This window comes from Mustelus asterias, chromosome 8 (genome assembly GCF_964213995.1).
Source record: "Mustelus asterias chromosome 8, sMusAst1.hap1.1, whole genome shotgun sequence".
Classification (NCBI taxonomy): domain Eukaryota; kingdom Metazoa; phylum Chordata; class Chondrichthyes; order Carcharhiniformes; family Triakidae; genus Mustelus; species Mustelus asterias.
Window position 1 is genome coordinate 81,921,732 of NC_135808.1, and position 14,067 is coordinate 81,935,798.

At 41.2% G+C, this 14,067-nt stretch overlaps 1 protein-coding gene and 2 non-coding genes across 5 annotated transcripts in view; all 3 read right to left on the minus strand.

Annotated features, from left to right (window-relative positions):
- The window catches only part of kifap3a (kinesin-associated protein 3a), a 213,617-nt gene that overhangs the window by 174,127 nt on the left and 25,423 nt on the right, over positions 1 to 14,067 (minus strand). For all 3 annotated transcript variants that reach the window (XM_078218349.1, XM_078218351.1, XM_078218350.1), the window contains exon 3: positions 136 to 290. In XM_078218349.1, the coding sequence (XP_078074475.1) occupies positions 136 to 290 (155 nt within the window). The remainder of the gene's footprint in view (positions 1 to 135; positions 291 to 14,067) is intronic.
- On the minus strand, positions 3,291 to 3,482 carry LOC144498094 (U2 spliceosomal RNA). Its single transcript, XR_013498643.1, has one exon. It is a non-coding gene; the product is annotated as a U2 spliceosomal RNA (small nuclear RNA).
- LOC144498051 (U2 spliceosomal RNA) lies at positions 9,585 to 9,776 on the minus strand. The gene has a single exon (XR_013498622.1). It is a non-coding gene; the product is annotated as a U2 spliceosomal RNA (small nuclear RNA).

Here is a 14,067-nt window from a genome sequence, read left to right on the forward strand (position 1 = left end):
AAAGAGATCATTACTGAAACAGTATATTTACAGCTACAATATATTCACATTAGATCTATGCAGATCGTAGGCCTTCAGATTACTTTAAAATAGTGGTTAGACAAATCACTAAGAGTTTCACAAGTAACTTCCTACCTCTTCCTGGTGGACTTTCCCTGCGGTTCTGAAGGTAGTAAAGCAGCTGTTCCACCTCTGCTAGTTTACTTGGATGGATGAGCTTGCATTCTTCCACCACCTTCCGTGCCAAAGACGCAATGTCGGTGTTAGCATTCAGGCTTTTCAGACGGATACTGGAAGGGGAAAATTTTATTGGCATCTTCCCAGAAAATTATGGTAATGAATAACTACAGAATTAATGTGCCAAAATTGTGTGTCAAAATACACCAAAACTAATGGCACTCGTTGTTATAGGTAAACTGTACAGCAACTTCAGGTAATGAGCAGATACACCAGTTAAATAATTATACTCAAAAGTTGTTGAGTACTACTATTATTCAGCTTTGGGAAAATGACTTCCCAGTTTCAGCCTCCCTGTTTCCCCACACCCCTGGAACTTGTAGCAATTGCCCATTAAAACAAATGCAGAAAATTAATACTGATCATTACAAGTGTAACTATCTTTTTTACAAGTGTAACTATCTTTTTAAATGATGTGGTGTTAATGATTGCCAACCACAGAATCATACAGCACAGAAGAGGCCCTTCGGCCCATGGATTCCACACTGACGCATTAGAAACATCTGAACCCCCACCTAATCCCATCTACCAGCACTTGGCCCATAGCCCTGAATGTAACGAGGTTTTTCCTCACATCCCCCCGCCAAACCTCCTGCCCCTAACCTTGACCCTATGTCCCCTCGTGATTGACCGTACAACTAAGGAGAATTGCTGTTCCCTATCCACTCTGTCCACGTCCCTCATAATCTTGTACACCTTTATCAGCTCGCCCCTCAGTCTCCTCTGCTCCAATGAAAGCTAGCCAAGCCTATCCAACATCTCTTCATAACTTAAATGTTCTATCCCAGGCAGCATCCTGGTAAATCTCCTCTGCATCCCCTCCAGTGCAATCACATCCTTCCGATAATGTGGTGACCAGAACTGCACGCAGTACCTCCCTGACACCAAAATTAATTATAAGTGTGGAGTCTCATTCTAGAAAGATTTTCAATTTTTCCGTGGTATTAAAAAAATGTTAAATTTTACTTTGTCTCTCTGTTTCTCTCACTCTCTCTCAATCTAATCCTTCTTTCCATTTTTCTTTTCTATCTGCATCTAATTTAACAGTGAATCTAACCCCTCAATTCACCTTAAAGTGCTTTCTGGATAACATCAACAAAGAACAAAGAACAGTACAGCACAGGAACAGGCCCTTCGGCCCACCAAGCCTGCGCCGATCACGTTGTCCTATCCAGACCAATTGTCTGTATCCCTCTATTCCCTGCCTCTTCATGTGTCTATCCAGATAACTCTTAAATGTCACTCACGTGTCTGCCTCAATCACCTCACTTAACAGTGCATTCCATCCCCCCCATCACCCCACCCTCTGTAAAAAAACTTCCCCACACATCTCGACTGAACTTTTCCCCCCTTATCTTGAACTTGTGTCCCTTTGTGTCCACTTGCTCAAGAAAGCAAATTTTTGAATAATTCAGTAGGAATTAAAGGGCACTAAATTCCCAATCAAGTGACACTATGTTCAGCCAATTTAGAACCAGATGATCATGTTGTGCACCATCCTCATTGCAGAGTAACCACATGATGTTAGCTCATATTTGGTCTGCACCTGCCAGGATTCAAATTTTGGTGTGAAAAAAATGAATATTTGAAAACACCGAAAAAGGCCTGGGTTTCTTAACATCGAAAGTGCAATAAAGCCAAGAATCCGCCCGTACACTCTGGTTCTTTATTAAGGCAGTCTGAAAACAAGTAAAACAGATTTTTATTCCAGGACTTAAATCGCTCACAGCCGAGTGAAATCAAGACCTGGTTGACAAAAGTAGCAGTTGCAGCAGTAAAACAGGGTTGTAGTTTGGAATTAATTTAAGATAATGCAAGCTATTGTTGCAAAGTGATGGCTGTAAATTAGAGGAATATAGCCTGTACATTACCATATTTGAGTATTACTTACAAAAACCCCTCCAGAAAAACTGCTTCCAAATTACAATCCATCACGTTGTTTCCAGAATAAAGTGGAATGATACAACAGTCATTACAGTATGATGGTTAACCAGTTTTCAATGACTGATGTTCAATATCTCTGTCGATAGTTTAGAAACAAATTTGAAGATATATGTGTAGCAACTTGGAGCCTGAGGTGACAAAATACTGTTGCCACTTCAGTGTAGTGCTGCTCTTCCCTCAAATGTTATGATGTCAAGGCCAGTAACGCATTTGGTTTTCTTGAATCCAAAATCCCAAGCATTTATTAAAAGAATGAAGCTATAAGTTCACAGTTTAAAACAAAATAATTCTATTACACCAAAATCAATCCTTATAACCTTACTCTATTTTGAATAGTCAGTTATTTTTATATTATTGAATACAGTTACTTATAATCTAAACTGAATTCATTAACTCCACATTCCTTCTGCACCTATTAGACTTAGACTCCAGAACTCAAGCTAGATACTTATCAAAGATTTTGATGAAGATTCATATAAGGGTTGAGATTTCTTTGGCCTTCTGTTTACTTCTGGCAAGGTTGCCCCTTCAAATCTCCTCCAACTGCCCTATGGTTGCAAACTCCCCATTCTATACAGGCAGCTCTAGTGTACCAAGTATATCAACCTCGGTCAGAACTTTGCTGGTTCCAAGATTCTTTAACACTGGAATTTTGCCCCTAAATCTCTCTCCCTCTCAAAGTTCAACTCACTGTTAGGAGTCCTTCAGTTAACAAAAGTTTTAACTCTTAGCCAACACACCAAATTTCAACTGAATCTTGGTTGAGAGAGATATTTTCTCTTCTGCAGTCATAGTCATAGAGGTTTACAGCATGGAAACAGGCCCTTCGACCCAAGTTGTCCATGCCGCCCTTTTTTTTAAACCCCTAAGCTAATCCCAATTGCCTGCATTTGGCCCATATCCCTCTATACCCATCTTACCCATGTAGCTGTCTAAACCTTTTTTAAAAGACAAAATTGTACTCACCCTTACTCCCACCTCTGGCAGCTTGTTTTTATTTATTTATCCAATTCAATCAAATCAAGTCCAATTCAGCGTCTCAACAAGTGAGACATTCCCGATCCAAGCTGACAAGACAGGGCTCTCACCTCCTGTCTTGGGCTTGACCTACATGATCCAAGCTGATTGGAGTCGGCATTGCACCTCCTCCAAGGCTTGAAGTCATTTGCATCTTAGCCAAAAGGCCGAGATGCTGCTTTTAAAAATTGATTCAAATGAAGCTAAAATGTAACCTAATGACTTCAACCAAGTACAGCATATCGATACTACACTTGATCTTAGCCAAAAGGCCAAGAACCAGACACTCGCCACCCTGTGTGAAAAAACTGCCCCTCTGGACACTTTTGTATCTCTTCCCTCTCACCTTAAACCTATGCCCTCTAGTTTTAGACTCCCCGACCTTTGGGAAAAGATATTGACTATCTAGCTGATCTATGCCCCTCATTATTTTACAGACCTCTATAAGATCACCCCTCAGCCTTCTACGCTCCAGAGAAAAAAGTCCTAGTCTATCCAGCCTCTCCTTATAACTCAAACCATCAAGTCCGGGTAGCATCCTAGTAAATCTTTTCTGCACTCTTTCTAGTTTAATATTATCCTTTCTATAATAGGGTGACCAGAACTGTACGCAGTATTCCAAGTGTGGCCTTACCAATTCCTTGTACAACTTCAACAAGACGTCCCAACTCCTGTATTCAACGTTCTGACCGATGAAACCAAGCATACTGAATGCCTTCTTCACCATTTAGTTTAAAACCTTAAAATAAAGGTTGAACATAGCACCACTCCTATAACTAACATCTGTTGATCAATTTCCCTCCACGATTTATCTCGCAGGCAACTTGGCCACATAATCATCGGCTGCAAGTCAGGTGCTATTCCATAAATCCCCTATCAGATAAACCTAGAGCTTAAAGGGACCATAACACCACATAAAATATGGGGTTTCCCCCCCAAAAGTACATGGGTCACCACAGTAATCTTAAAGATGGTATTGTTCATGTGAGACTTTAAAATGATCCCTTCTAGCCTCTCACAGGAACATAAAAAGTCCTTTGGCACTTTTCAAAGACAAAAAAAATTGTTCTGCTGTCCTGGACAATATTTATTCCACACTACCAGAAAAGATGATCAGGTCTGTTACCTCCTCAAAGTTTTGGTCGCTCTGAGATCTTGCCATTTCCCTATCACAGTTACAATTATAGTTCAAAAGTACTCCATTAGTTGTGAAGTACCTTATATATAAATGCAAAATCTTCCACTTTGCTGTAGCACAAAAGTGATTAAATCACCAGTTTTACTGACAGAATTTACAACATCGTCCCATTGATGTAATAAAATATTCCAAGGTACTTCACAGGGGTAATGTAAAGCAAAATCTGACACCAATGCACACAATGAAAAATTGAACAGACTGACAAAAGCCCAGTCAAGGAAGGAGCATTTTAAAACGAGGAAAGCAACATGAGGATGGGGGAAAAGAGAGAAACCCTGAACTTGGGGTCTAGGCAGCTGAAGACATGGCTGCCAATGATCGAGCAATTGAAATCAAGGATGGAAAAAGAGAGAAAAAATAAATGATTGCAGATATCTAACAGGTAATGTGATTGGAGGAGAACGGAGATACAGAGGGATGAGACCATGGAGAGATTTTCCAAGTGCCAATGTAAATCAGGGAGCACAGGGGTGATAGGTGAATGAAATTTGGAGCGACAAAGCAGAATTTTGGATGATCTCAAGTTGACTGACAATAGAATATGGGAGACCAGCCAGGGATGCATCGGAATAATCAGGTCTTGAGGCCACCTAGGATGCCATTTACAGCTATGGGCCATGACAACATCTCAACAGTATACTGAAGATTTGGTGCTCCAGATCCAACAGTGCCTCTAGCCAAGCCATTCCAATAAAGTGACAAAATAGGCAACCACCCATCAAATGAAAACTGTCCAGTTTATGTCCTGTCCCCAAAAAGGACATACCCAATCCAGCCAATTATGCCCAATCATCAGCAAACCAGCAGAAGGTGTCATCAACAGTGCTATCAAGTGGCACTTACTCAGGGACAACCTGTTCACCGATACTCAGCTATAGTTCTGCCAGGGTCACAAGGCTCTAGGCCTCATTATAGACTTGGTGCAAACATGCACAAATGAGTTTAATGAGAGGTGTGATGTAATCACCCTTGACATCAAGGCAGAATTTGATCAAGTGTGGGATCAAAGAGCCCTAGCAAAAGTGAAATCAATAGGAAAAAGCTTGAGCACAAAGGAAGACAGGTGCTGTTGTTGTTGGATGACAGCAAGTCCCAGAAAATTGTTGCAGGAGGGTCACAGAGTGGTGTTGAAGCCCAACTATATTCAACTGCTTCATCAAATGATGCTTCTTCCAACATATGGTCTGAATTGTGATGTTTGTTGATGATTGCAGTGTTCAGTATCATTTGCAACTCCTCAAATACTGAAGCAATCCATGATCACATGCAGCAAGATCAGGACAATGCTTGAACTGATTAGTAACAAGTAACATTTATGTCACTCAAGTGGCAGGCAATGACCATCCCCAACAAAACAGAACCTAACAACTTCACCTTCACTTTCAATAGCATTACCATCACTTAATCTCTGACCATCAACATCCTGACGGTTATCACTCACCAAAAATGTAATTAGACTAGCCATATAAATACTGTGGCAACAACAGCATGTCAGTAGCTAGGAACTGTACAGCAAATAACCCACCTCCTGACTTCCCAAAGCCTGTCCACCATCTACACAGCACAAGTCAGGAGAGCGATGGAATACTCTCCAATTGCCTGGCTGAGGATTGATCAAGCAGTCTGCTTGATTAATACTCCATCCAATCCCTCCACCACGGGCACACAGTGGCAACAGTGTGTAATAATCTACAAGATGCACTGCAGCAGCTTGCCAATGTTCCTTCAACAGCACCTTTCAAACCCATAACCTCTCTCACCAAGAAGAACAAGGACAGCAGATGCAAACATCTGTGGCGGCAAGTTTCCCAAGTCACAAACAATTCTGACTTGAGGCTACAATTGTTTCTTCACTGTCATTTGATCAAAATCATAGAATTCCCACCTAACAATACTATGGGTGTACCTCATATGCACTTCAACAGTTCAAGGGACAGCTTATGAGCATCCTCAAGGGCAATTAAGGATAAGCAGTAAGTACTGGCCTTGCTAAGGAGGCTCACATCACAAGAATAAATTTTAAAATTGGTACTGTTGCAGTGGCAAACACCTGATTGAAGGGATTCAAGCAATCTCTGATTGAAGTTGTTCCTCCTCATCTCACTCAGAGACAATGTCCTCTCTGTAATTAACAAAGGAAAGATTTCATAAAAGTGAACAGTAATCACTGTCACATTATAAATTATAAATAATATCTCATTGCCACCAGTGAAGAGCTAGTAGATGTGTTGCTTGCTCTACTGCTGTTCAATTAATTTATGTGGCAGTTAAGGCCCAAAAACAAGATCTAGAGTCACTCTACCACTTTTGAAGGTAGGAGGATTCAGTGGAGGCATGGGATAAAGTCAAACGGAACACAAACTTCATTATAGAAATAAAGTTTGCATTGCCATGAGAAAACAACTCACTTTCACTACATATGGTTTTCCAACATTAAAAATTTACAGTTACATTTCTTAATTATACCGTGAAATTGCCCTACCCTCCTTAAATACACAAAACTTTTCCTGGATGCCTACAGAGATTTTTAAAAATTACAAGTAAAACAAAAGTAACACCACCCAACCAGTGGGAGTTTGTGTACATAAAGGTAAAATTGAAGTTTTGATTGGCAACATATGGAGATGATAAAGACCCTCAAAGCTAGACATTCCACACCACTATTATGGACACTTCTCACGGGAAATACATAATCTCCTTGCTACATACATGTCATTTACAAGTTACTGAAAATCCAGATTTTCATAGACATCAATTAAATGTAATTTACAGCTGAGCACGAAAACCAAATTATATTTTCATTTTAATAAACAAAAGGGGCCCAAAACTTCTGTCTTTCCTAATTTCAAATGAAGAAAGTTGTCACGAATAGAACATGAAGAGCATGAGTTGGGAAGCAGCAGACTACTGCATTAACCCAAGTACAAAAACTCCAGTGAACCACAAGATCAAACTAAATTAGTTAAAGCCAATTTTCCTCACAATTGGAATCAATTAGATGTACCACCATTTCCAATTTGTACTGGTCATAGAGTAGTCATGCGTATTTAACTATCTCAATTTTACAATTTAGTTTTTATCTCAAGCTTTAATTCTACCCATTGCCTTGCTGTAGATAACAGCTCGGGTTTAGCGCTGTCAGCTGTCCTGTAATCATTCTGGGCATCCTACTTTTATGGGAGTTGACTTACACTTTCTAAAATCTCCACAGGTTTACCATAACCCGGGGGTCACATAGAACCACTTGTGACTTGAACTCGATATCTATATCCTTTGCTGGTATTTCTTCAATCACTCCAATAGATGAGGCACAGTTGCCTTTGAATTGAGAGATATTTTATAATATTGTTTTAGGTTATTAATTTCAGGCTCCTCTTATTGTTGAGTCTTCATTCCCTATGCCTCAGGAACATCTTCATTTCCTAGAACACACCCATGATAATAATTAGCTGCTGGATCCATTCCTTGTCAATGTATAGTTCCCATTTTTGAAAGCATCGGATTGCCACTCCACGACTGGCTTTTTTTACCTTAAATTTTTTCCATCCTGTCTCGTCCAACCTTCCAACTCAGGCCGGGCAAAATCAGAGTAGTGCAGTGCATCCCCGGAGCCTAAGGTCAAAGAGCAGCAGGCCACAACCATTTTTACAGCACTAACTGCCATAAACCAGATAAGTTAAAGGTCCAATTAAGTTGTAAGGTCCACGACAGGTCAGGGAGAGGGTCAATGTATCAGTCAAGTGATTAGGATTTGGGGTGGAAGTTCAGGTGTCGGGTGATGAAGGCATTGCTGGTTGTTAGGAGACTGATGAGGTGATAGTGGAGCTTGCCAGGGATAAAAGGGGCCAGTTGTCGAAGGAGTTGACTGTCAGAGTGGGGTTGGTTGGACGTTGGGCATCAGGGGTCTGGAGTCGGGGGGAGTCCCTTTTGGATAGGACGTCGGTTTATTGTGCTGTTTCTTGTCTTCAATCATAGTTGCCTGCTAATTCTCATGCACCTCATGTTGATTCTGAATGTTAGAGTAGATGTTGCTAATTCTTTTACTTTTCTGACTTTGTATAAAGTTTTTTTTGTTTGTTCAAAACTGTGGAATCTTGTGGCTTTACACTCTTAGTAAGGGCCTTGGATCTCAAACTGTGTCTACTTTGAACAAAATGTTACTGGTCCCTAACCAGATCAAACCAAAAAATCTAAGGGCCTGGTTCAGGATCATAAATTAAATGGCCCAGGATTATTAAATACACAAAAAAAGTTGTTGATTTGAGTTAAAGAGGAGTTTACACTCATTCAGATAACTGAACCAACAGAAATCACAGCAAATTTTCATTGTAAGGATGGCATGTCGGAAACAGTGACACAGGCACATCGTGACTTACTGAATTGAGAAATTGTTTAAAATCAGATTAAAAGACAGTCTGAAACAACTCGGAGACACTTAGGCCAGGTGGCCACTGTGACCCGGAACTAATTAAATTAACTTAGCAACGGTTAGAGTCAATTATTAAATTAGGAAAGGCCCGAATCTGACCTAGGGTGATGTCACTCAAAGGTTAAACATCAGGGCTCCATAATGTTTTGTGGCTTGCCCTCAAGACTAAAAGTTCTCAAGGCAGGAGCCACATTCATTTCTGCAAGTGGGATTGTGTCCAAGATGGAATCTTGGGAGGGTTAGACTTCATCGGACCAATCGTGCAGACAAAGTTGTAAGTATACATTATTTTATCCAGTTGTTTTATCTTAACTGGTTAAGTCTTGTCCATACAAAAGTGAATTCATTAAGTCACTTACAAATTACTGGCAAATTGGAGTGGGTGAAATCAGTTGTTATAGATAACAAAATCAAGTAATATCAGATAAGATTTGACATTTTATAATCAAATTAGCAATGACATGCAAGGTCAGTATATTTAGAAACACCTTCCAATTTATGTGATGGTCACAAAATAAACTGCTGTACTAGAATTTGAAACCTGCTCTACAACTATTAAGTAGGTTGTTTTTAAAGCAATAGCCAAGCTAGCTGTGGGAATAGAAGACGACTTCCAGCCTATATAACTGAATGAATTGTACAACTTTAAAATTTTTATTCCAATTCAATCAAATCAAGTCCAATTCAGAGTCTCAACAAGTGAGACATTCCTGATCCAAGCTAAGACAGGGCTCTCACCTCCTGTCTTGGGCTTGATCTACATGATCCAAGCTGATTGGAGTAGGCATAGCTCCTCCTCCAAGGCTTGATCTCATTTGTATCTTAGCCAAAAGGCCGAGATGCCGCTTTTAAAAATTGCTTCAAATGAAGCTAAAATGTAACCTAATGACTTCAACCAAGCACAGCATGTCGATACTACACTTGATCTTAGCCAAAAGGCTGAGAAGCGATGACTTGTACAACTTTTTTTTTTACTGGAACTGAAATTATTTCAAGAAATCTATACCCTGTCCTTTAATTGATTTAACATCTGAATGGTTCTCAAGGTAGCCATCAACTTGTTAGTGCAGTTAAAAAAAGACTTGCATTTACCTGGCACCTTCTGGCTAAGATCGACATGCTATACTTGGTTGAAGTCATTAGTTTACATTGTAGCTTCATTTGAAGCAATTTTTAAAAGCGGCATCTCGGCCTTTTGGCTAAGATACAAATGAGATCAAGCCTTGGAGGAGGTGCAATGCCTACTCCAATCAGCTTGGATCATGTAGATCAAGCCCAAGACAGGAGGTGAGAGCCCTGTCTTGTCAGCTTGGATCGGGAATGTCTCACTTGATGAGACTCTGAATTGGACTTGATTTGATCAAATTGGATAAATAAATAAAAGGACAATCGCCAAACGCTTTACAGCCATTTAAGTACTACTGAAGTGTTGCTGCCACTGTTATAATGTAGGAAAAATTACAGTCAATTTGCAGACAGTATGGTTCCGCAAACACCAGTGAGATAAATGATCAGCGAAGTTGTTTTACTGATGTTGGCCGAGGAATAAATATAGGTACAGAAAAATCATTGAAAGGCTAATAGAATCCTGGTCTTTTAATCTGTAGAAATAGAATACAAGGGGGTAGAAGATATGCTTCTGTGACAAAAAGCCCTGGTTAGACTTGAGCAGCTGTGGGCCCCACACCTTCGGAAAATATATCAAGGCCTTGGCAGATATGCAGCCTAGCTTTACCAGAATTATACTTGGCCTCCAAGGATTAAGTTATGAGGGATTGCATAATCTAGTGTTGTATTCACTGTAATTTACAAGGTTAAGGGGTGATTTGATCAAAATGTTCAAGATATTAAAAGGGAATAGATTGGGAGAAACTTGGACAGCCGAGAACAAGAGGACATAATCTAGAAATTAGAGCCAGACATTTCAGGAGTGAATTTAGAAAATATATGTACATAAAAAGCATGGTGAAAGTTTGGAACTCTCTTCCCAAAAGGGCAATTGACGCTTGATCGAATGTAAATTTTCAATCTGAGTGTGGTAATTGTCCCTTTAAAGGCAACACAGTAGAAGAGGGTCACCTGGTTTGGGAGACCAATTGGAACAAGAGTGGGTAAACATCCAGGGGGTAGAGTCCTACCGTAGGCAGATGACAGTCGTAGAAGACAGATACTTGGGGGTGGCTGGTAGCTTCTGTACAGCCTTCCCTTGTTAAAAATTACCCTTTGTCTTCCTGACGAAGTCTGTAGTGTGCATCACTACATTGGTGATGAGGATGTGATGGATTATACAGACATTGCCTGTGGCCCAAGTCATGTGAGCAGTGAGATGCTGAGATATTGCCAGGGACGGATGCAGAGCAAACCTGATTTGGCCAGTACAGTCAGAAGTTTAGAAATGCGTAGAAAAAAAATGAAGAGAAAATAATCTTCAGAAGCAAGAGCTATGATTGATTTTTTTTTTAAATGCCCCAAGAAGTTGTAGCTCGGTCTCCAGGGTTCGGGAAACTCACAAGATCAGAAGTTTTAAAAAGTCCTCAACCTGTTCAGAACATGAGTTAAAGTTTTATAAATGGTTCCTTCAACATGAAGAGCACTGGACCTTGCAGTGAAATTGATGGAGAAAAAAAGGCACATCAAAGGAAAAGAATAGACTCTCCAAATGTCCAGAGGAAAAAAAGCTGCAGAGATCAGAGAGCTGTCAGTAAAAAGGAAAAGTTTTAAAAGTTTAACAAAGGTTCATAGAAGGACCTGCCATATTCGCACCAAAACTTCAAAAGCGCAGGAAAGCACAGAGAACCTGCAGCTGCTATAGTTAAAAAAAAGTTGACAGTCGAAAAGCAGTAATGCATTTAAAGTGGTAATACATTTAAAGAGACAATGCATTTAAAGCAGCAACCGCAAGAAGAAACAGGACAATGGATGGGAAACTTGGAAAAGATAGATGGCAACTCTCAAAAAAGGTCCAAAAGCAACAGAGACATCAAGGAAGAGACAATGGAAAACCGCAGAGGTGGCAATACTAAGACAAAGACCCCGGGAGGAGGGCACTCAAAGACCCCGGGAGGAGGGCACTCAAAGACCCCGGGAGGAGGGCACTCAAAGACCCCGGGAGGAGGGCACTCAAAGACCCCGGGAGGAGGGCACTCAAAGACCCCGGGAGGAGGGCACTCAAAGACCCCGGGAGGAGGGCACTCAAAGACCCCGGGAGGAGGGCACTCAAAGACCCCGGGAGGAGGGCACTCAAAGACCCCGGGAGGAGGGCACTCAAAGACCCCGGGAGGAGGGCACTCAAAGACCCCGGGAGGAGGGCACTCAAAGACCCCGGGAGGAGGGCACTCAAAGACCCCGGGAGGAGGGCACTCAAAGACCCCGGGAGGAGGGCACTCAAAGACCCCGGGAGGAGGGCACTCAAAGACCCCGGGAGGAGGGCACTCAAAGACCCCGGGAGGAGGGCACTCAAAGACCCCGGGAGGAGGGCACTCAAAGACCCCGGGAGGAGGGCAACAAAAAACAATAAATGACCAAATGAACAACAAGGGAATTGCAGACTGGAAACAAGATAAGTTGTCAGAGACAGACCCGACCAAAAGTGAAGCCAAAAAAGGGTTTAGCTGATAAAAATGAAATCTCCATTTGTGAAAATGTATATGCCCAGTAGTAACATGAAGGATTCACTTCGGAAGAAATGCAGAAATTAAAGACTTCAAAAGAAACGAGGAACTATTGGACATAAAGAGGATTTAGCACAAAGAGTTAAAGCTCCAAACACCTTAAAACAAGATGAATTGACTGACAGCAATTTTAAAAGACTTGCAAAAAATTGACAAAATGAAACTGAGAATTTAATGAGACATGGGAGAATAAGATGAACTTTATGAAAAAGCAACCGGGAAATAAGAACAAGAACAAGGAAATAAGTACAAGTCCAGTGAAGGATTGAATCAGGAGAATACGAGCTTGAAGAAAGAAGCTTGACAATGAGAAATTAACTGAGGAGGTACAAACATTGAAATTGACAGCAGGATCAGCAATTCAGAGATGCTCTTTTGGAGAGCCAGTGCAGATTGGCCTTCATTCCTACAAACGTGTGGCTGAGAGCACTAAGAAATTCCTCAAGATCTCTTTTCTTGCTCCCCGCATGTATGCAGAAATCAGAGGATGCGGGGGGGTGGGGGAAAGAGAGAATGTGTGAGGTGGAAGTCAGGGAGAGTGAGCAGTGGAGAGGGTGTGTGAGAGAGAGAGGGGGGGGCGAAGAGTGAATGTGTGTGTGCGCGTGTGCGTAGGTTTGGCTCACCAGATCTCACAATCAGGAGGTTCACAAGAATGATCCCTAGAATGAAGAGCTTGAGGAACGGTTGAGGACTCTGGGTCTGTACTCGTTGGAGTTTAGAAGGATGAGGGGCGACCTTATTGAAACTTACAGGATACTGCGAGGCCTGGATAGAGTGGATGTGGAGAGGATGTTTCCACTAGTAGGAAAAACTCAAACCAGAGGGCACAACCTCAGGCTGAAGGGACGATCCTTTAAAACAGAGGTGAGGAGGAATTTCTTCAACCAGAGTGGTGAATCTGTGGAACTCTTTGCCGCAAAAGGATGTGGAGGCCAGGTCATTGAGTGTCTTTAAGACAGAGATAAATAGGTTCTTGATTAATAAAGGGGATCAGGGGTTATGGGGAAAAGGCAAGAGAATGGGGATGAGAAAAATATCAACCACGATTGAATGGCGGAGCAGACTCGATAGGAGCAGAATTAGGTCACTCGGCCTATGTCTTAAGACCATATGGTCTTACTTCCAGTCCCAGGGTTTTCATTAAACCTCACCCTCACACCAACCTGCACTCTCATCCACTCTCACAATGGGTGTTTATCATCTTTATATATTACTCATTTTTTTAAAAAAAAACAATTCATGGGTTTGTTTTTTGTTCAAATTGTTTCTTTTCATACCTCAGCTTTTTTTTGAAATTCACATTTAATGCTGTGCCAAACTTTGTCTTTCTGCAATTTGCCCCTTGAGCGAGAATCATTTTGAAATGTGGCCCTGCACGCGATAAGGTTCGACAAGCCTGCTGTAGACAAACTGAATCACCATGACTATGAAATGTAAAATAAAAACGGTTCTATGCTTGCCCCCACTATTAATGTTCCATGCTCATGGGAGTCTTCGAATAGGCTGTGATGGTGTCCTCCAATATTTTTGCATGCATCACATTTTTCACTAATCTCTTCAATAAGCTTTGT